The sequence below is a fragment of the Schistocerca nitens genome, chromosome 5, assembly GCF_023898315.1.
Source record: "Schistocerca nitens isolate TAMUIC-IGC-003100 chromosome 5, iqSchNite1.1, whole genome shotgun sequence".
NCBI classification, from domain to species: domain Eukaryota; kingdom Metazoa; phylum Arthropoda; class Insecta; order Orthoptera; family Acrididae; genus Schistocerca; species Schistocerca nitens.
Genome location: NC_064618.1, coordinates 27,667,382 through 27,691,651, shown reverse-complemented (window position 1 = coordinate 27,691,651; position 24,270 = coordinate 27,667,382). Strand labels below are relative to the sequence as shown.

Genomic DNA, 24,270 nt, shown 5'->3' with positions numbered 1-24,270 from the left:
CTTCCCTTCCAGCTGCCGTTTAAGAGTGTGTTGGAGAATTACTTCCCAGCCTTTCGCAGAAGCTCGAGCATAGTGCTCGGCAAAGTGCTCGGCAATCGCGTTTGCGTCGGTAGATAACACACCATTTATGTTAACACCAGGAACACCCGTTGGAATCTGGTACCCAAAAACACATTCAATATCTGCCCAGACTTGGGAAGGTGACGTATGACACCCAATGGTTGAGACATCTCTCCCAAAACTCCTGCTTCCATCATTTGATAAGTTGGCGAACGCAGCCACGGAGCCGTTTAAAGGCTATGAGGTGCTCCAGGTAACGGTGCTGCTTATACCGCTGTAGAGCTCACCAATGCTCCTTAATTGCTTCAGCGACTACCAAGGGACGGTCATTTGTCACGGCATCCTAAAGAGCGAGTGATCGTGTTTTCTGCCACAGAAACGATTATTGTAGTCACCTGCTCAACCATCACATCAATGTTATTGTGTGGGGGAGATTCAACAGTACTAGCAGAGGTGAAAGTTTCCCAGACCGCCTTGTTTAAAGCCTATCTGGGCAGGCGTCCATGAGCCTGACGCCAGGACAGTGACAGGAAGATGGGAAAGTGGTCACTACAACACAGGTCATCATTTGCCCTCCAGTGGCTAGATGGGAGAAGTCCTAGGCAGCAAATTGATAAATCGATGGCCGAGTAACTACCATGAGCCACACTGAAATGTGTGGCAGCCCCAGCATTTAACAGGCAGAAGTTGAACTGAGACAGTAAAGTTTCAACAGCTCTGCCTCAGCCAATAAGCATGGTGCCACCCCAAAAGGGGTTATGAGCATTAAAATATCCCAAAAGTAGGAAAGGTTTAGGGAATCGATTAATCAATGCAGTTAATACATTGAGGGATACTGCACCATCTGGAGGAAGATATACACTGCAGACAGTTATTTCCTGTGTCATCCTTATTCTGACAGCCACAGCTTCAAGAGGGGTTTGAAGTGGCACAGTTTCACTACTGACTGAGTTTAGGACAGAAATGCAAACTCCACCTGACACTCGATTATAGTCACTACGGTTCCTGTGGTATCCCTTATAGCTGCGGAGGGCAGGGGTCTGCATTGCTGGGAAGCAGGTTTCCTGGAGGGCAATGCAGAAAGCAGGTGTAAAGCTTAACAGTTGCCACAGCTCAGCCAGGTGGTGGAGAAAACTGCAGCAATTCCACTGAGGATGACGTCATCGTGAGACTGGGAAGGCATGGAACATTCAATGAGGCAGTTTACGCCTCAGGGTCACCTGGTGCCACCAACTTTATGCCTGAGCAGTCTATATACAAAGTGTCTGAGGGTACGGCAAGATCTAGGTCCTTAGTGGACGCCAGAATATCCACCTCATCCGCAGACGCTGAGCTTGTAGGTAGCGGTGGTGTGGGTACCACCGCAATTCCCTTGGTCTTGGAGACCTTCTTTTTGGATTTATCTCACTGCTCCTTGGGTTTCCCTGGCTCGGAGGACTTCACTGATTCAGTCTCTGGGACTGAGGATGAGCGTGAAGCCTATGACCAGCTGCTTTTGGGCTCTTCAGCCACAGACGGGTGCTGTCTTTCCCACTAGCAGAAACCTGGGAAGGGAGTGACCCGAGGGACCCCTTCCTAGTGAGAGGAGCCAAAGGAGACTTATGCTTCTCTGGCTCAGAAGTGGGGACTGATACCCCCAATGGTTGGGGAGGTGTTGCTTCACAAGTAGGTGGTGCAGCAGGGTCAACAGGGAGGGAAGTGCCCCCTACCATCAAGGGGGCAGGTGTAGTCTTCTGCTTCTGGGAGGCGACAGGAATGCGATGAACTGATGGAGTGACAACTGTTCTCATAGCGGTGGCGTAAGATGTGGTCATAGTCACAGGATGTAGGCACTCAAATTTCCTCTTAGACTCAGTGTAGGTCAGTCAGTCCAGGGCCTTATATTCCTTGATTTTCCTCTCTTTCTGTAAAATCCTGTAGTCTGCTGAGCAAGGTGAATGATGCTCTCTGCAGTTGACACAGATGGGAGGTGGGGCACATGGAGTATTGGGATGTGATGGACGTCCACAATCTTGACATGTGATGCTGGAAGTTCAGCGGGAAGACATATGGCCGAACTTCCAGCACTTAAAGCACCACATCGGGGGAGGGATATATGGCTTGACATCACAGCGGTAGACCATCACCTTGACCTTCTCGGGCAGAGTGTCGCCTGCAAGGGCCAAGATGAAGGCATCGGTGGCAACCTGATTATCCCTTGGACCCCGATGGTCTCGCTGGACGAAATGAACATCTCGCCACTCAAAATTAGTGCGCAGCTCGTCATCAGACTCCAAAAGAAGGTCCCAGTGGAATATAATAACTGGACCATATTTAAGTCCTTATGGGGCATGATGGTAACAGAAACATCCCCCAACTTGTCACAAGCAAGTAATGCCCATGACTGGGCAGAGGATGCTGTTTTTATCAAGACTGACCCAGAACGCATTTTGGACAAGCCCTCCACCTCTCCAAACTTGTCCTCCAAAAGTTCCACAAAAAACTGAGGCATCATGGACATGAAAGATACCCCATCAACTCTCGTACATATGAGGTACCACGGCGAATAAGCTCCACTGCCATCCTTAGCCTGGCGTTCCTCCCACGGTGTGGCCAGGGAGGGGAACGATTTGTGGTCATATTTCTTAACATTGAAGTTAAGACTTTGCCCGCTTAGAGACTGCTGGCAGCGGACCACCAGCAAGAGATGACGTGCTATGCTTCATGGCGTGTCATCCGCCCCGATACCACCCACTCCGACCAGGGGCCCTCCCCGTGGGCGCCACTACGAATCAGCAAGGCCTACCTGGCAGGATGGCCATTTCCAGGAGACCCGATGTCCCAGGGAGATGGGCATCTACTCCATGGCATACGTGTGGAGTTACAGCACAGGCATCAGCAGAGTCATCCCTGTGTTGTCAGGAGGTGATAACCAACAGGGTACATGGCGGCCCCACCACAACAGACTGGCTACTGTGCTGCATATGAGGTACTAAGAAGTCCATGGTCATTTTCCCCCTGGTTATGACATTTTTTATTGTTCCCATCAAATTTGCTACGTCCACAATGTCAATTTGCACATGATCTTGCGTCAACATATGTATAATTTTCCCGTGATTTATGCATTAACAAAAAAAAGTTCATAGAGAAAAAAAATTATGCTGGCATAATGTTGGCCAGCCAGTAGTGTTTACAAACATTATGAGGTTTCTTAACACCAGGGCATTCTACTCAGTGGATTTGAACCAGTAAACATGTAACAGTTGGAACAATTTGTGCCATATCTCTCGCCACTGCCAAGCTCTACTTGGCACGATGGCTAGTGGGAGTACCTACGTTTGTTCAAATAAAGATATCATTACCAGTCACAAGCATTTCCAAACTGTCTCTAGTGCACAAATGCAGTTTCGTGATAGTTGTAAACATTGTGACACCTTTGTTGAACCATTAGCATGTTTCGGCATTTGACCACTTGTAGCGCTAGTTGACACCATCATTCACTTTGCGTTGCTCAAATGTTTTGGGTTTAAACATAGCGCCAGTTACGTACATTTTTCATGCTGAGCAGAATGTGTAAAGAATTTATTCTCGTTGTCAATTGCAGTATTTACTTATGTATTTTTTGTGATGTTACACAAACAATGTGAGTGATAGTTTGCATGTGTGTGGTTTTCCACATAACTGAGGAAACATAGTACCTGATAACCTCAAAAAGACGACTACAGTGCAGCAGAAGCAGAATATTCAAGCACCACACAAAATGCTTATGTACATATTTCCGCTTCACAATGAGAAAAAATTCTCGAACCGCTTCCTGCTACGCATGAAAAAAATGCATAACCACTTCAGTGTTTCATTATTTAAATAAATAATGACAGCTGCAGAATTTCAAAAACATCGAATATGACGTATAAAATTGAGTCAAACATTCCTACTTCCAGACAGTTATCAGTTACAGTCTCATCAGTGGTTTTTATTAGATAATAAACCTTTATTATATAGTAAATAAGTCCCTGACAAGTCTTTTGATGTCTGTTATGTACATATATCATACAGAAAGTGCAAAATGCAAGGTTGTATCCTATAAGTAACTTTTACAGCTTAAAACATTATTTCCCACATTTTACACCAGATGATATGTCCCTTGAAAAGTGTAAAAGTGGGCATTCACTGTATTTTTATTGATATGTTTCAGTGTACTAGGGAGCACTAAACGGCTTCCTGTTTTCTGTAATTGTCAGTAAACAGCCTTCTGCTCAGTCAGGGCTGATCTATGACTGTTGCCACAGTATCAGTTCTACCATGGCTGCTGTCCAGGCAGCATCACACAGACACCTTTCACTGATGTGCTGCATGCATTATAGCTTTCCCACTTCACTGCAGCCAGCCAACCACTTTTGTGTTTGCTGAGTGGAGGTCTGGCTCATCTGCTAACAGAGATTTGATTTTTCAGTGTACGTTTACCGTTCTTCTTAGCAAGTTTTCTTGTAGTGAAATTGAAGTAGACAGTTTCTATGAGTTAGTATGGGTACAGGTCATTCATGGCAACCAGAATAAAATAATAATTGAATCCTTCTCCCGACCTCCCAACTCAGATGATACAATTTCTGAAAGGTTCAAAGAAGATACGAGTTAAATTCCAAACATGCACCCAACTCAAATAATTATAGTTGTTGGTGACTTCAATTTAATCTTGATACGTTGGTGAAAATACATGCTTAAATCTAGAGGTATGCATAAAACATCATCTAAGGTTATGCTAAATGCTTCTCTGAAAATTATATTGACCAATTAGTTCATAAGCCCACTCGAATATTAAATGGTAGTGAAAACACACTTGACAGCTATCAACAAGTGATCCTGAGCTATTAACGAGCAAACAAAATGGATACTGCGATTAGTGAACATAGGGTTGTCGTAGCAAGACTGAATACCGTAACTCCCAAATACACAACAAATAAATGAAAAATATATCTACTCAAAAAAGCAGATAAAATTTCTTTGACACCTTCTTGGGAGACAATCTCTGCACCATCCAATTTAACAATGTAAGTTACACCAGATGTGGATTAAACTCAAAGAAATTGACAGCAATTGGGAGATTTATATCAAATACATTAACAAAAGATGGAGCTGATCCCACATGGTTTACAAAACAGGTTAGAACACTGTTGCAGAAACAACAAAAAAAAGCATGCCAAACTTAAAGAAATGCAAAATTCCCACAATTGGTAATCTTTTACAGAAACTCAAGACTTAGCATGGACTACAATATGAGATGCTTATAGTGGTTTCCACAATGAAACTTTGTCTCAAAACCTGGCAGAAAATCCAAATAGATTCTGGTCATATGTAAAGTACGCTATCTCTGCTGGATAGCTATGTAAATACTATCGATGGCCTAATTTACTAAGGTTTGAAGCTCCTCTTGATGTTTTTCTGTGTTTGCAATTTAAAAATTTAGTTGTTTTGAAAAGCAGCCTTGTGCAAACACAATTAATTTATGGATTATTTTTATATTTACCCAGACATGTTTCGACACCTAAGTGCCCTCTTCTGTGGGTCAAATTTTTATTTCTGTAAAGTACAATATCAAATTTATAATAATTTCGCTATTGTGGCGAAGAATTGTAATATGTACATTTTCCTTTGTTTTGTTTAGACACTCACCTTAAAATTACATCGCTAAATGAACTGCATTATTATACATCATCGGTTTTTCTGCCCTTTTTACTCTCTCTCTCTCTCTCTCTCTCTCTCTCTCTCTCTCTCTCTCTCTTTTTTTTTTTTTTTTTTTTTTTTTTTTACAGCATGTCATCTGCAAACTAGCAATGAAGAAAAATTATTGTGTATTTGTGAAGAACTGTTTTGTAGGTAGAGGTTATGTGCAACAGGATGAAAAATGTAAGTACAGAAATGCACATGTTGTTGTGGTCTTCAGTCCTGAGACTGGTTTGATGTAGCTCTCCATGCTACTCTATCCTGTGCAAGCTTCTTCATCTCCCAGTACTTACTGCAGCCTACATCCTTTTGAATCTGCTTAGTGTATTCATCTCTTGGTCTCCCTCTACGATTTTTACCCTCCACGCTGCCCTCCGATACTAAATTGGTGATACCTCGATGTCTCAGAACATGTCCTACCAACCGATCCCTTCTTCTAGTCAAGTTGTGCCACAAGCTCCTCTTCTCCCCAATTCTATTCAATACCTCCTCATTGGTTATGTGATCTACCCATCTAATCTTCAGCATTCTTCTGTAACACCACATTTTGAAATCTTCTATTCTATTCTTGTCTAAACTATTTATCGTCCACGTTTCACTTCCATACATGGCTACACTCCATACAAATACTTTCAGAAACGACTTCCTGACATTTAAATCTATACTCGATGTTAACAAATTTTTCTTCTTCAGAAACGCTTTCATTGCCATTGCCATTCTACATTTTATATCCTCTCTACTTCAACCATCATCAGTTATTTTGCTCCCCAAATAGCAAAACTCCTTTACTACTTTAAGTGTCTCATTTCCTAATGTAATTCCCTCAGCATCACCCAACTTAATTCGACTACATTCCATTATCCGTATTTCGCTTTTGTTGATGTTCATCTTATACCCTCCTTTCAAGACACTGTCCATTCCGTTCAACTGCTCTTCCAAGTCCTTTGCTGTCTCTGACAGAATTACAATGTCATCGGCAAACCTCAAAGTTTTTATTTCTTCTCCATGGATTTTAATACCTACTTCAAACTTTTCATTTGTTTCCTTTTTTGCTTGCTCAATATAAAGATTGAATAGCATCGGGGATGCTACAACCCTGTCTCACTCCCTTCCCAACCACTGCTTCCCTTTCATACCCCTCGACTCTTATAACTGCCATCTGCTTTCTGTACAAATTGTAAATAGCCTTTCGCTCCCTGTATTTTACCCCTGCCACCTTCAGAATTTGAAAGAGAGTATTCCAGTCAATATTGTCAAAAGCTTTCTCTAAGTCTACAAATGTTAGAAACATTAGGTCTGATTTTCCTTAATCTTTCTTCTAAGATAAGTCGTAGAGTCAGTATTGCCTCACATGTTTCAACATTTCTGCGGAATCCAAACAGATCTTCCCCGAGGTCAGCTTCTACCAGTTTTTCCATTCGTCTGTACAGAATTAGCGTTAGTATTTTGCAGCTGTGACTTATTAAACTGATAGTTCGGTAATTTTCACGTCTGTCAACACCTGCTTTCTTTGGGATTGGAATTATTATATTCTTCTTGAAGTCTGAGGGTATTTCGCCTGTCTCATACATCTTGCTCACCAGATGGTAGAGTTTTGTCAGGACTGGCTCTCCCAAGGCTGTCAGTAGTTCTAATGGAATTTTGTTTACTCTGGGGGCCTTGTTTCGACTCAGGTCTTTCAGTGCTCCATCAAACTCTTCACACAGCATCATATCTCCCATTTCATCTTCATCTACATCCTCTTCCATTTCCATAATATTGTCCTCAAGTACATCGCCCTTGTATAAACCCTCTATACGCTCCTTCCACCTTTCTGATTTCCCTTCTTTGCTTAGAACTGGGTTTCCATCAAAGCTCTTGATATTCATGCAAGTGGTTCTCCTTTCTCCAAAGGTCTCTTTAATTTTCCTGTAGGCAGTATCTATCTTACCCCTAGTGAGATAAGCCTCAACATCCTTACATTTGTCCTCTAGCCATCCCTGCTTAGCCATTTTGCACTTCCTGTCAATATCATTTTTGAGATGTTTGTATTCCTTTTTGCCTACTTCATTTACTGCATTTTTATATTTTATCCTTTCACCAATTAAATTCAATATTTCTTCTGTTACACAAGGGTTTCTACTAGCCCTCGTATTTCTACCTATTTGATCCTCTGTTGCCTTCACTATTCCATCCCTCAAAGCTACCCATTCTTCTTCTACTGTATTTCTTTCCCCCATTCCTGTCAATTGTTCCCTTATGCTCTCCCTGAAACTCTGCACAACCTCTGGTACTTTCAGTTTATCCAGGTCCCATCTCCTTAAATTCCCACCTTTTTGCAGTTTCTTCAGGTTTAATCTACAGTTCATAACCAATATATTGTGGCCAGACTCCACATCTGCCCCTGGAAATGTCTTACAATTTAAAACCTGGTTCCTAAATCTCTGTCTTACCATTATATAATCTATCTGATACCTTTCAGTATCTCCAGGGTTCTTCCATGAATACAACCTTCTTTCATGATTCTTGAACCAAGTGTTAGCTATGATTAAGTTATGCTCTGCGCAAAATTCTACCAGGCGGCTTCCTCTTTCATTTCTTAGCCCCAATCCACATTCACCTACTATGTTTCCTTCTCTCCCTTTTCCTACTACCGAATTCCAGTCACCCATGACTATTATTTTTCATCTCCCTTCACTACCTGAATAATTTCTTTTATCTCATCATACATTCCATCAATTTCTTCATCTGTAGAGCTAGTTGGCATATGAACTTGTACTACCGTAGCAAACGTGGGCTTCATGTCTATCTTGGCCACAATAATGTGTTCACTATGCTGTTTGTAGTAGCTTACCCGTACTCCTATTTTTTTATTCATTATTAAACCTACTCCTGCATTACCCCTATTTGATTTTGTATTTATAACCCTGTATTCACCTGACCAAAAGTCTTGTTCCTCCTGCCACCGAACTTCACTAATTCCCACTATATCTAACTTTAACCTATCCATTTCCTTTTTAAATTTTCTAACCTACCTGCCTGATTAAGGGATCTGACATTCCACGCACCGATCCGTAGAACGCCAGTATTCTTTCTCCTGATAACGACGTCCTCTTGAGTAGTCCCCGCACGGAGATCCAAATGGGGGACTATTTTACCTCCGGAATATTTTACCCAAGAGGACGCCATCATCATTTAATCATAGAGTAAAGCTGCATGCCCTCGGGAAAAATTACGGCTGTAGTTTCCCCTTGCTTTCAGCCGTTTGCAGTACCAGAACAGCAAGGCCATTTTGGTTAGTGTTACAAGGTCAGATCAGTCAATCATCCAGACTGTTGCCCCTGCAACTACTGAAAAGGCTGCTGCCCCTCTTCAGGAACCACACGTTTGTCTGGCCTCTCAACAGATACCCCTCCGTTGCGGTTGCACCTACGGTATGGCTATCTGTATTGTTGAGGCAAGCAAGCCTCCCCACCAACGGCAAGGTCCATGGTTCATGGGCATGGGGCAGGGGGGGGGGGGGGAATGCACATAGCCTCCACCAATGAAACAGTTCTTCACAAGTACACAATAATTTTTTTCTTCATGGCTAGTTTTCAGATGACATGCTGTCAAAAAACATCAAAAAAGGGTACAAAAACCGATGTATAACAATGCAGTTCATTTAGCAGTGTAATTTAAAGCTGAGGGTCTAAACAATACAAAGCAAAATGCACATATTTTAATTATTTGGCCTACAATAGAATAGAAAAATAAGTTTGATATTGCACTTTACAGAAATAAAAATATGACCCACATAAGATGACACACAGGTGTCGAAACATGTCTGGGTAAATACAAAAATAAAAAAATAAATTAATTGTGTTTGCATACAGCTGATTTTCAAAACAACCCAATTTTTATCAATGAACTGCTGCTAAAGCAGAGTTACTGAACACAATCCTCTGAAATTCATTCACCAAAGAAGATGAAGTTAATATTCCAGAATTCAATTCGCGAGCAGCTGTCAACACGAGTAACTTACAAGTAGATATCCTCAGAGGAATGAAGTAACTTAAATCATAACAGAAGCAAGTTTTTCAGTCCAGATTGTATAGCAATTAGGTTTCTTTCAGAACATGCTGGTGAAATAGCTCCACTTAAAAATCATTTACTACTGCTCACGCGGCAAAAGATCTGCACCCAAAGACTGGAAAGCTGCACAGGTCACACCAATATTCAAGAAAGAAAGTAGGAGTAATCCACTAAATTACAGGCCCATATCATTAATGTCAATATGCAGCATGAAATTGGAACATATTTTGCATTTGAACATTATTAATTACCTTGCAGAGAATTGTCTATTAACATACAGTCAACATGGATTAAGAGAACATCATTCACATGAAACACAACTAGCTCCTTACCATCAGGAAGTGTTGAGTATTGTCAACAAGGGATTTCAAATTGACTCTGTATTTCTAGTTTCCCAGAAGGCTTCTGACACCATACCTCACAAGTGGCTTGTAATCAACTTGCATGCTTATGGAATATCATCGGAGTTACATGACTGAATTCAAGTTTTTACTGTCAGAGAGGTCACAGTTCATAATAACTGACAGAAAGTCATTAGTAGTTATTTCTAGCATTCCACAAGGTAGTGTTATAGGCTCTCTACTGTTCCATACCTATATAAACAATTTAGGAGACAATCTCAGCAGCCTTATTAGGTTTTTTGCAGATGATGATGCTGTTTCTCATCTAGTAAAGTCATCTGAGGATCAAAACACATTGCAAAATGATTTAGAAAAAGATATAAAGTACTTTCATATCACCCTCCAGGCAGCAATCTTCATGAAATTACACAAATTGTGTTTCCGGCCCAGCAAGAATTCCCTCAAGATGACATTCGTATACTGTTTATTTCCACATCACAATGCATATGAAGTGTATGTGTGCCCGTTTGTGTTGCAGCTCAAACTGATATTGATCACTGACATCAGTTTAATCATTCAATAACAATTACGTGATAAACTCCTCCACAAGGTTACATATTTATTCGATTGGGGCTTTGCAAGGTAACACTTCCACTTTCTGCCGATGTAGTTCTAAAAAATATTAGTCTTATTTGACTGGTATGCAAGTAAAAATAGCCACCAAATATTCCTCAGTTGTGTAACACAACAGATATGTACAATCACTACAAGAAGTCCTATTGGCTTAGCTCAATTTTTTTCTCAGCAGTTAAGTAAGTATTTTCAACAAGTTTTTCAAGTTGTATATTAACACTGCTTGCAACAAAAGTTAAGCATTTAATGTGATACTACTAAAAAAGGAAATGGGCAACTGAAGCAGTATTGAGAGAAGCACGGTAAAATCTGTTGCTTACATATACTATTTAAACACCTTTGTTGGGAAAAAAATGACAACTATGAAATACGAAAAAATAAATAGTAAGTTTCGTGTACGTTTTGGCCAAGAAATGCCTAAGTTTCAGGAAGTTATTCAGAAGTAACAACAATAATCATTTCCTGTACCTTGCATCTTCCCCTTTGAGGATTTGGAACAGCTCACGTTACCAAAGGTGTTTTAAGCACTGATTTATTTCAAGGACTGCTTTATAAAAGTAAAACAAACCATATATTTTATTCTTGATGCAAGGTTTAAATAAAGTTACTGCACTAAACACTCGCTACACCATTTAATGCTCTTTTGTTTTTCACAGTCTGCACCAATATTCTGTGAAACACAAACTTCCACAGCTTTTCCCTGCTGTGGTTGATGTGAGGCCAATGAGATCTTAATAAACTGAGTGCCGGACCTCATGCTTTGTTTAAATTGAACCTCTTTCAAAGTTTGTTAGTTTTTTTACTAAAAAAAACCTAGCAAATCAATGATCACCGAGCCCCACCTCAAATAAGATCAATAAATAAAATCAAATAAGATGAGACCAGTATCATAGTGTGAATGCCAAGTTTCTGGAACAGCATACTTAAGGAGTATACTGAAAGAAAGTGTCAGAAACCTTAACATACTAGAATGGAAGTTTGAATTTAAACAAGGCTTGGGGTCTGTCACTCTATTAAGATTTCACCAGTTATCACATCCACCAGAGGTGGTAAATGCTGAGTGAATGTGTGTTTCATAGAATATCAGTATGGGCTCTGTAAAACAAAAGAGCATCGAAGGGTGTAGTGGGTGTCAGAGGCTGAGATCATCATAGAAGATAGAGACCAAAAATAGTTCACAGTCTGGTTGGAGTGCTGGCAACAAGAACACGTAATGGCACAGCTTTCAGCTGAAGAAGATGACTGGATCAGTCGCAGGAATATTGTGCATAGAATGGAAACAACAAGTCAGCTACATGCCATTTAACATACGTCACATGTCTGACATAATATTTCTTTCACACTGCTTTGGTAGTGAAACATTTAACAGTCTCAGGCATCAGTTTCTCCTATTGTAATACTAAGTGACAACTTACCTTATACTGATTTTCTATCAAAGCAGATGAACTTCCTGTAACCGGTGTATCATTTGAACGTACTGCAGCATATCGAATGGCAGTGGGAATTGCTTTCATAAGATAGCACACACCTATCGATATAATAGTCACTCGGCCTCCAGACAGTGCTCCAAGTGAGGCTCCTAAAATTGTGAAATTATTCTGATATCAAAACAACCTGATTCAGTATCAGCATTTCAATTTAATAACCAAAATTTTAATATCTGCTCTCATAAGTAATGCACTATCAATTAAATTCATTTAATTTATAACAACATGTGATACAAACCTAGTCTTTTATTTGGGTCTTTAAATGGACTAACATAATTTCCTTCTGGTGTTACATCTCCTGTTTTATTTAGGAGGTTCTCACGGGGTATCCTGTACTTATTGAATATCACAAAACCATTATCAATTCCATTCAGACCAATCTTCTCTCCCATATCACCAACAATTACACCAGCAAAAGGCTTAAGTGTTGCTGGATTCCTTATGGGAACTACAAATGCATGTAGTCCATGGTCTGTTTTATCCGGTGTAATAAGCCTTGCATATACTATTCCATGAGTGCAACATTTTCCTGCAGAAGAAAGATGTTTCAAATGGTTTATGTAGGTTTTTATGCTCAGCATCCCTCCTCGTTATAACATTAGACAAAATTTACAAGTAATTAAAGATGTTCAGTTCACGTATACGTTTTCATGAGACACACTGTGTTACAGCACTTCAAACATTTTATGCAAGACACACAAAAAAGCTTGTATTCAGAATTTGTTAAGAACTCTAACATTATCAACATTAGGCTACACCTCTGCTGCAGCCATCCTGCCAACCTTGTGATCAATGTAGTATTTCTTATAACTTCATGCCAGGGCCAGCTCTACCACACAGATAAACTTTGGCATAAGATGTAAAAACCTGGAGTATACCATTTTTCAAATGGAAACCCAAAAGCCTGAAATTTCAATAAAATTTGATTTTTTTCCTCACTTATGTTGTTAGTGACATTGCAACCTGGCAACTGCGATAAAAGTATTACTCTAGGCCAGGGCATCCACTGTAATGACAAGACAAGTGATCTGGTGCCAAAAGCTTGAAGCCTCAGAGGGAGGAAACAGAATCTAGCAGAGCAGCACCTTCAGGACTGATGCTGCATACCAAGTTGTATGCCTGATGAATGTGCACCAACATAACAGTTTACAAAAGTTTCTTATTTGGTTGTGCTATTGTTACTGTATGCAGAAAAGGGACAATCCTGAGTTCAATATTCATTTTTTGGTCTTGAGGATACATATCGACATATTTAAAATTGCAGTAATGCGGCACACAGTACCAGGAACACTGAAGAAAAACTATGGGAAGAAAATGCAGCGAAGCAATAATTTAAATTCATTTAATTTATTTGTGGAAGAGAAAGAAGATACAGAAAAAAACTAAACTATGTGACATGGTTTGTTATGAAAAATGTCTGCAACTCTTTTTAATGAATTTCTAGGTGTAATGTAATGCCAGATCCTCTCAGTATGTAGCTATATATATCCTTGGTTCTGCTAAGATAAGGCTCCACCTGGCTAACAAAGAAACTAAAGAGACAATTTCTCAACTCCACAGAATGGTTGGTGGATCCTTTTCGGTTCCATACGTTCTGCTGTGAGTTCTCAACAGGGGGATCTACACTGTGCTTCACAGGTGACATAACATAAGTCATCAGGAATTCATATAAAGTTATGAAACACACAAATATCATGAACTATCACATTAATTTTATTCATGTCACATTGTGTTGAAGTATTGAACATTTGGAACTTTGACACTAACATATCAAAAGAACATTCTACAGACCTTCTTCCCCTAGATAATCTGTAATTAAATATCCTCCTTCCATTAGTTAATTGTCTACAATGATATGATGTCACTGTGTATTTTGTAAGAGGAGAAGCTTCATTGCAGCAAAATAACATGGAATTTTGCACTCTTCTTGTGACAAAGATGTAGGTTTTGGAAATGGGAGGTCACCAGCATGCAAATAGAGCTTTACCAAAAACACTTTCTTTTAATACTCCCCCATCACTGTTAGAGTCATATGATGAGTGATTATAAAATCTACATCTACCTGTACATCTACATCTATATACATACTCCACAAACCACCATACAGTGTATGGTGGTGGGTAACCAGTACCTGGTTGTTTCCTTCCCTGTTCCACTTGCAGATAAAACAAGGGGAAAACAACCATCTATATGCCTCTATCTGGGCCCTAATTTCTCACATCTTATCTTTGTGGTCCTTACATTGTCCTTATTTTGCCGGCAGTAGGATCATTCTGCACTCAGCATGAAATGCTGGTTCTCTACATTTTCTCAATAGTGTTCCTCGAAAAGAGCATTACCTGTCACTAATAAATCTAGCAGCCTGCCTCTCAATTGCTTTGATGTATGCCTTTAATCTGACCTGTGCGGATACCAAACACTCAAGCGGTACTCAAGAATAGGTCACACTAGTGTCTGATATGCAATCTCCTTTACAGACAAACCAAACTTTCCTAAAATTCTTCCATTGAAACAAAGTTGACCATTTGCCCTCCCTGCCACAATCCTCACATGCTCATTCCATCCTGTGTCGTTTTGCAATGTTACTCTGAGATATTTAAACAATGTGACTGTGTCAAGCAGCACACTACTAACACTGTATTCAAACATTACGAGTTTATTTTTCCTGTTCATCCGCATTAACTCACGTTTTTCTACATTTAGAGCTATCTGCCATCCATCACACCAACTAAAAATTTTATCTAAGTTATCTTGTATCATCCTCCAGTCACTCATCTTCGACATCTTCCTGTGCACCAAAGCATCCAGCAAACAACTGCAGATTGCTGTCCACCCTGTCCACCAAATCATTTATGAAAACAGAAAATAACAGCACTCCTATCACACTTCCTTGTGGCACTCCTGACGATACCCTGTTTCCTGATGAACACTCGCTATCAAGGACAACACACTGGATTCTAATACTTAAGAAGTCTCCAAATCACTTGCATATCTGGTAATCTATTCCATATGCTTGTATCTTCTGCAGCGAGAAACCGTGTCAAATGCACTTTGGAAATCCAGAAACATGAGATCTGCCTGTTCATAGTTTGCAGAATATCATGTGAGAAAATAGCACAATGAGTTTCACAGAACCAATGCTTTCTAAGACTGTGCTGATTCACAGACATAAGTTTTTTAGTCTCTAGGAAATTTATTAAATTCAAACTCAGAATATGTCCCAGAATTCTGCAGCAAACTGATGTCAAGGATATCGGTCCGCAATTCTGTGGGTCTGTTCTTTTACCCTTCTTATATACAGGAGTCACCTGCACTTCTCTCCAGTTATTTGGGACTTTGTGCTGGGCAAGAGACTTGTGATAAATGCAAGCTAAGTAAGAGGTCAATGCTTATTAGTATGTCGTCCATAAAGGACTCTGTTTGATGGTCAAATGACAGTATGTTTCTATAATCTGCCTAAGTGAACACAGAATTTAAATCTTTGCTTTTGTTCTTCTATCTTCTACTGTTATAGCAGACTGTTCAATGAGTGACTGGGCATGAGCCTTAGACCTACTCAGCTATTCCACAAAGTAACAAAATTGTCTTGGGTTCTTAGCCAGAGCCTTTGTAAGTTATGATGGAGGTAGTTGTTATGCTTTGCACATAGATCTTTTCACAGACACACATATCTCTACTAACCTTTGCCTGTCAACACTTGTACATTCTCTTTTGAACCAACAGTCATTGCTTTCTCAGCATTTTCCTAATTTCGTTGTTAAACCACAGGGGTTCTTTTCCATGCTTAATCCACTTACTAGGCAAATATTAGTCCAGAGCACAATTTACTATCTGTTTAAACTTTGCCCATAATTCCTCTATGCCCATCACACTGGAACTAAATGATAGAAATTAAAGTGAGATGCTAACAACTGCTATGCTCTTTCTTCAGTTTCCTAGCTTCTTGACTGATTATTAACTTTTGTAACCTCAGTCACTATGGTGATATTATGATCACTAATTCCTGTTTATATATTGACATCATCGATAAGATCTGACCTGTTTGCAGCTATGACATGTAAGTTATTTCCATTTTGTGTGGGCTGCTGGACTAGCTGCTCAAAACAGTTTTTGGAAAACATGTCCAAAACTTCTTCATAAGACTGTCTTTCTGTGCCACCTGCAGTGAATCCATAGATGTCCCAGTCCATACACAGTAGGTTACAGCTGCCTCCAGCTAGCAGGCATGATCTGGGTATTTACGAGCTACTGACAGTAGATTTTCTTTGATGACTCTATAGCTGTCACAATGGAATCAGGCAGCTGTAAAAACATCCAACAATTAACTTAACCAGAGAACTTCACTAGTATAACAATAACAAAACCAGCGGCTTATTTGTATGTAACATTGTTCATTCATTTTATCACAAGCTACCAGTTTCGACACCACATAGTGTCATCTTCAGGCCCCTGCATATGGAAACATGACAAAAGAGTATAAGAACACAGACAACATAAATCATAGTTTATTACTAAAAAGAGGTACATCACATCATAAAAATTACATAATAAAAATAAGGTTTTTTTTTTACCCACACAAAACAAAATTTGCATCTAACTTACATTATTATTATTATTATTATTATTATTATTATTAATACACCAATGACATAACGGATTTGACAGGAACCCACAAATACAAAGAGTTACACCAGCAAAGTAATCACAGTCACATATATCCCTAACAGCCACCGTCAATACGTAACCACAGTGTTAAAAGTAGCATACATAATAAATGTCGACAAATTATTGCCGAGGAACATCTCATGAGGCAACTCCTCTATTTACATGTAATAATAGCAAAGGAGCAAAGGAGGCGAGTTACTGGCAGAAGTAAAGCTGTGAGGACGGGGCGTGAGTCGTGCTTGGGTAGCTCAGTTGGTAGAGCACTTGCCCGCGAAAGGCAAAGGTCCCGAGTTCGAGTATTGGTCTGGCACACAGTTTTAATCTGCCAGGAAGTTTCAGTTTCAATTCTTATTATGCAACTGTTACTGGAAAATTAGTGAAGGAAACATTTGGAAATCCACTGAATACAACATGGAAAGAACTTTCATCTATTGAAATAAATTACTTTCGCCTTTATTGGATGTATGCAATTCATCCTTATTGTGTGATGTCTTCCCTCAGCAATGGAAAATGGTGAAAGTAATACCCCTATATAAAAAAGGGTGATCATGTAGGCCTGTGTCTCTATTGCCACGGTTTTTGAAAAGTAATGAAAAAGTGGTCCTTTCAAAACTAACTACATTCTTCAACAAGAACAATATTATTTCTGGTTGTCAACATGGCTTCAGACCACAGCGATCAATTGAAACAGCCACTTTCAATCTGATAAGCCATGTCCTAAATGCAGTGGACAACCACAGAAATATCTCAGATTTATTCTTGGACCTAAAAAAAGCTTTTGATGTGATTGATCATTCTGTACTCCTGAGGAAGCTTGAATGGTATGGTGTAAGAGGTGTGCCAAATCAGTGGATTAAATCATATTTGGAATATCACTCTAAGGTAACTGAAATTAAGTACAAAAGGAAATGAACTCCAGGTACACCTTTCAGAACCATGTGGTCTAAGTGTTGTGTACATAGTTCCGCGTAGTCAGAGCGTACACAACTTTCCCACTAGAGCGCGCCCCACTAAGCACAACAGCGCAGGCGCAGCGCTCGTCCGTCTCCGCACTACGAGATGGCGCTGTCTTAGAGACGGACCAAATTCTGCTTCCGCTGATCTGCGTATTAATATGTAACGCAGCCAATGAGATTGCTGCTAACATAGAACCTTTTCTCCTCACGGATCACACTCACACAGTGATACCTGAACGCGCGAGGTATTGTAACGAGTGTACAGACCTCCGATTAATCAGTCTGCATTAGTCTGTAGTCAAGTTTCAGTCTGCGCCTAATAAGATTATCATATTCCTGTAAATAGCCATGAAGATAAATGCATAGACACTTTGTCAAGTGTCAGAGATATGTGAGAATAAGATTAACGTACCAAGACCAAAGGAACTTCAGATTGTCAATTGTAAACAGCATCCAGAATCAAGTTAAGTAAATTCTATGCTTTTTATTATTTTAATAAATGTGTGTGAAAATTAATCAAGTTCTGTTTAAAGTTGGTCACCGTCAATCTGCTACTCTAAGTATGCAAATGGCATTTCTATCGTCTGACCTAATGGCAGAAGATAAACACGCCACAATAAGACCACGAGACATATTGTTGCTGACACTCGCCTACTTCGTTAGAGCGACAAGTCAAATAATCTGATAGTGTGTGTACTGAAGATCTTACAGTACGCACACCACACTAAGTTATGGTGTTCCACAGAACTCCATTTTAGATCCCTTTCTTTTTTTGGTCTACGTTAATGATTTCCCATCACACGTTAGGGATTCTGAACCAGTACTGTTTACAGATGACACCAGTCTATTGATTGAAGGGAATAAAGAGGAAAATCTTACTTCATCTGCAAAAGATATTACAAAAGGAGTGTCTGAATGGTTTACCAGAAACAGGCTAATAGTTAATCACCAAAAAACAGTACTCATGAATTTCCACACTGATCAAAATAAAAATCTGGCATAACCTGTAATATGTACCAATAGTCAAAACATTAGTGGTATCAATGAAACTAAATTTCTTGGGATTCATATCCATGAAAATCTTAAATGGAGCACTCATATCATATTGCTAAATTCAAAACGAGCAAAAATGAGCTATGTAGCAAGAATTCTTTACAACAATACTAGTGCAGAATCAGTTAGGGCTGTATACTTTGCTAGTGTACATTCAATACTGAAGTATGGTATCATTTTCTGGGGAAATGTACACCAGGCCATAACAGTTTTCAGGAAACAAAAGGTAATTACAAGAATAATGAAACAAGCGAGCAGCAGAAAATCATGCAAACCTTTCTTTGAAGATCTAAAGATCCCACCCCTTCCCTGCATTTCTATACTGGAAGTAGTCACGCATGTCAAAAAAAGCATACTGAGAAAAGAAAACCTTTTTCCTCAAAACAAAAGTGTCCATGATTACAGTACCAGGTCATACAGTGGCATACATGTTAATCACTGTAACAACACATTGTGCCAGAAAGGTGTATATCATGCAGGAACAAAACTTTACAACAGATTACCAAGACATAAAATCTCTTTCTGAACTACAAAGCTTTAAAAAGTCTGTGACAGCCTACCTTCTGAAAAACTGCTATTATTCAATCCCATAGTATCTTAAAGGCTTGGGTCAGGTGCGGGGGCTCATATTGGTTTGGGTCGGGTGCGGGGGCTCATATTGGTGGGTCACCCAACCCAGTTGACATAATCTGCCTCTCTGAACACCATGTGACCACTGGTATAGGAACTAGGCCTAAGCACAATGAGAAACTCAGACAGGAGAGTACTGCAAATGTTAGAATAAGGAAAGGTTCTCATAAAAGTATAATTAAAAATATTGTAAGTATATTTCATCAAAATATTGGGAGTTTAAAGAATAAAATACATGAGCTTCTAGTTTGTTTAGAAGATTTAGAAGCTGAGGATGAAATAGATATACTATGCCTGTCTGAGCATCACATTGTTACTGATATGGATAAGGTAAATGTAAGTGGATATAATCTCTCTGCACATGTAATTAGAGAAAATATGGAGAAAGGAGGAGTTGCCATATATGTCAAGTTATCATTGTGCAAAAAGTATAGAAACAAAAAAGTTTTGTGTAGAGAAACACATAGAAGCATGTGCCTGTGAGCTTAAATTAAATAAAGGCACATTTATAATTGTAACTGTATATAGGTCCCCATCAGGAAATTTTCATCTATTTCTGAAAAATTTGGACTCCTTGTGATGTGTTGGTGAATGTGCCAACACCTTGTAGATAGAGGAGGCCGAAATGCACGCTATCTAACGCAGACGGGCGTGAATTCTGGAACAGGATAAGTAGTGAATTCTAATAAGAAAAGTATGCAGCTCCTCTAATACTTAACTTTTATTTATCCTTGTTGTGAATACAGCATTCTTGATGAGACATTTCATATGATAACTATCAAACTATGTAAGGCTAATGGCGCCTTGCTAAGTCGTAGCCATTAACTTAGCTGAAGGCTATTCTGTCTCTCGGCAAATGAGAGCAAAGGCTTCGTCCGTATAGGCGCTAGCAACGTCGTCGTACAACTGGGGCGAGTTCTCGTACGTCTCTCGAGACCTGCCGTGTGGTGGCGCTCGGTCTGCGATCACACAGTGGCGACACGCGGGTCCGACATGTACTAATGGACCGCGGCCGATTTAAGCTACCACCTAGCAAGTGTGGTGTCTGGCGGTGACACCACACCTTGTCATGCTATCTGTCAGACAGGGGGAAGCAAATTATTATTTGTGGGGACTTCAATGCACAATCTCTGAAAGAGGGTAATAGGAAAAATGACCTTGAAGTATTACTCGGTTCTTTCAATTTGACACCCGTTATTGATTTTCCTACTCGGGTGGTAAAGGATAGCAGCTCACTGATAGATAACTTCTTTATAGACCAAGATAAGTTTAACCAGATTAATGCTCAGCCTGTTGAGAATGGTCTGTCTGATCATGGTGCACAGCTAGTTACAATATATGACATAGCTCCATTCAGCAGTACTAAACAGTCCTCCAAAGTAGTACGTTTAGTCAACGATTTAACAATTGCAAATTTCAGGGAAAGCCTACAGCAGTTAGACTGGGATGAGGTGTACTGTGAACCTGATGCCAATTTAAAATATAATTTATTTCATGGCACTTTTGTAAATGCATTTGAAAACTGCTTCCCCAAGAAAATAGTTAAATATACTTGTAAGAAACCATGTAACAAACCATGGCTTACTAAGGGTATAAAAATATCTTGTAACCGGAAAAGGGAAATGTATCTGACAGCAAGAAAGAGTAGTGACCCAGAAACTATCAAACATTATAAAAACTACTGTGCTATATTAGAAAAGTTATTAAAAAATCCAGAAGTATGTGTATCATGTCTGAAATCAGCAACTCTGATAATAAAATTAAAACAATTTGGAATATTATTAAAAGAGAAACAGGTCAACCAAGAGCACAGGAAGACAGTATTACCATCAAATTGAATGAAAACTTTACGAACAAAAAGTCAGAAGCTGAAAATATTTTTAATAATCATTTTCTAAATGTGGATATAGTAGGATCCAGGTGTTCATTAGAAGATGCTAGGCAGTTAATGGAAGGGGCCATACCTATGCAATTTGATACAATTGAAATCTCACCCACTTCTCCCTCTGAAATTAGGAAAATAATAAACTTGCTTAAAAGCAAAAACTCACATGGAATTTATGGCATTTCCAGCAAAATACTAAAAGCTTGCTCTCAACAGATAAGTAAGATTCTCAACCACCTGTGTAATAGCTCTCTGGAACAGGGCATTTTCCCTGACAGACTGAAATATGCTATTGTTATACCTTTGCATAAAAAAGGGGATACATCTGATGTCAACAATTACCGTCCAATCTCCCTTCTAACAGCTTTATCCAAAATTTTTAAGAAAGTAATGTATTCAAGAATAGCTTCACATATCTGTAAAAATGAAGTACTAACAAAATGTCAGTTTGGTTTCCAGAAAGGTTTTTCAACAGAAAATGCCATATATGCTTTCACCAATCAAATTTTGAATGATCTGAATAACCGAACACCAACCATTGGGATTTTTTGTGATCTCTCAAAGGCTTTTGATTGTGTAAATCATGAAATTCTGCTAGACAAGCTCAAGTATTGTGGCATGAGTGGGACAATGCACAAATGGTTTAATTCGTACCTAACTGGAAGAGTGCAGAAAGTTGAAATAAGCAGTAGTCATAATATGCAAAGATCAGCACATTCCTCAAACTGGGGAACTATCAAGAATGGGGTTCCACAATGGTCGGTCTTGGGTCCTTTGTTGTTCTTAATATATATTAATGACTTGCCATTCTATATTCATGAAGAGGAAAAGTTAGTTCTCTTTGCTGATGATACAAGTATAGTAATCACACCTGACAAACAAGAATTAAATGATGAAATTGTCAATAATGTCTTTCAGAAAATTACTAAGTGGTTCCTTGTAAACAGACTCTCACTGAATTTTGATACGACACAGTACATACACTTCCGTACAGTAAATGGTATGACGCCATTAATAAATATAGACCTTAATCAGAAGCATATAGCTAAGGTAGAATATTCAAAATTTTTAGGTGTGTCCATTGATGAGAGATGAAATTGGAAGAAACACATTGATGATCTGCTGAAACGTCTGAGTTCTGCTACTTATGCAATAAGGGTCATTGTAAATTTTGGTGATAAACATCTTAGTAAATTAGCTTACTACGCCTTTTTTCACTCATTGTTTGCATATGGCATCGTATTTTGGGGTAATTCATCACTGAGGAATAAAGTATTTATTGCACAAAAGTGTGTAATCAGAATAATAGCTGGAGTCCACCCAAGATCATCCTGCAGACATTTATTTAAGGATCTAGGGATATTCACAGTAGCTTCTCAGTATATATACTCTCTTATGAAATTTGTTATTAACAACCAAACCCAATTCAAAAGTAATAGCAGTGTGCATAACTACAATACTAGGAGAAAGGATGATCTTCACTATTCAAGATTAAATCTAACTTTGGCGCAGAAAGGGGTGAATTATACTGCCACTAAAGTCTTTGGTCACTTACCAAATAGTATCAAAAGTCTGACAGATAACCAACAAGTATTTAAGAAGAAATTAAAAGAATTTCTGAATGACAACTCCTACTCCATAGAGGAATTTTTGGATATAAATTAAGAAAAAAAAAATTTAAAAAAATAAAAAAGTTGTTATATTAATTATGTTATTAAATTAACTTAATTATGTCATGTATTGGAAAATTTGACTCGTTCCACATCATTACAAAATATCATATTCATGATCCATGGAACTAGTATTAATCTAATCTTATGCAAGGAAATATGTAATTTGCATCTTTAATTGTAGAAATAAGTATTTCAAAAAATGTGTAATTATTAACTGTATATATCCAATTTGTTATAAAAATTTAAATAATTTATGTTTGACATTTGAAAAACCAATAGCTAAAAAGGTTTCTGTCCAATATCCTGTGTACAATATATGTACTGAAAAAGGGATTTATATGGACAAATAAATAAATAAGAATATGTGTCTTAGGCGCATCTGTTTAACCGATCACCTCAAGAGTTTGGTCACATACGAACTTACCAAAAATTTCCAAAAATTTCCATCTGTTTAACTTATGTAACTTCGAAGTTTTTTCTGTTGCACGTAAGATATATGTAGAAATACCTAGATTATTTCTTTTTGTGTTAGAATTATGAGAAGCCAATATATCTTATTTAACAAGTTTGTCATGCTTTGATGGAGAGGTCTAAATGTCCTATTTAGGGACCTGAAGCCCCCCCCCCCCTCTCCCCCAAGTATTAGATGTACAAATTTAAAAGGTTGTCATGTTACATGCCCGAAGACAAAGTCTTAATGCCTTTGAAACTGACTATTAAAATAAATGGTGGCTGGGGAACTTTTGAAAAAATTTCAACAGCTTTTTTCCAAAATAATTGTTGCTTGTTTTCTTCTTTTGACTCTCTTTAAGCTGACAACAGATAATTGTTTCTGGTGACAAGAAGCAGCATTTTTCCAAAGGTGAACAGAGTGCTCCCCTGGTTCAATGTTGTTTTTATTTCCCCTCCCAATTAGATAATTAAAAAATCAGCAGAGTATTGAGTCGACCTTTCGTGGTCATTCGTAACTATCTGACTCATACCTGACAATGCTACAGATAGAACTGACAAGCGCTTACAGTACAAGTAGAACCAAAAATAAGTCTATTCACACATTAGGGGAAGTATTTTGGTTGATTCAAATGGATCTGAGGACTATGGGACTTAACTGCTGAGGTCATCAGTCCCCTAGAA

The 24,270-nt window shown here is 38.8% G+C and overlaps 1 protein-coding gene across 4 annotated transcripts in view; it reads right to left on the bottom strand.

Moving 5' to 3' along the window:
* Positions 1-24,270, bottom strand: part of LOC126260206 (peroxisomal acyl-coenzyme A oxidase 3-like) — a 176,988-nt gene that overhangs the window by 111,960 nt on the left and 40,758 nt on the right. For all 4 annotated transcript variants that reach the window (XM_049957497.1, XM_049957496.1, XM_049957495.1 and 1 more), the window contains exons 6-7: positions 12,513-12,803; positions 12,203-12,366 (exon numbers count right to left, since the gene is read on the bottom strand). In XM_049957497.1, the coding sequence (XP_049813454.1) occupies positions 12,203-12,366; positions 12,513-12,803 (455 nt within the window). The remainder of the gene's footprint in view (positions 1-12,202; positions 12,367-12,512; positions 12,804-24,270) is intronic.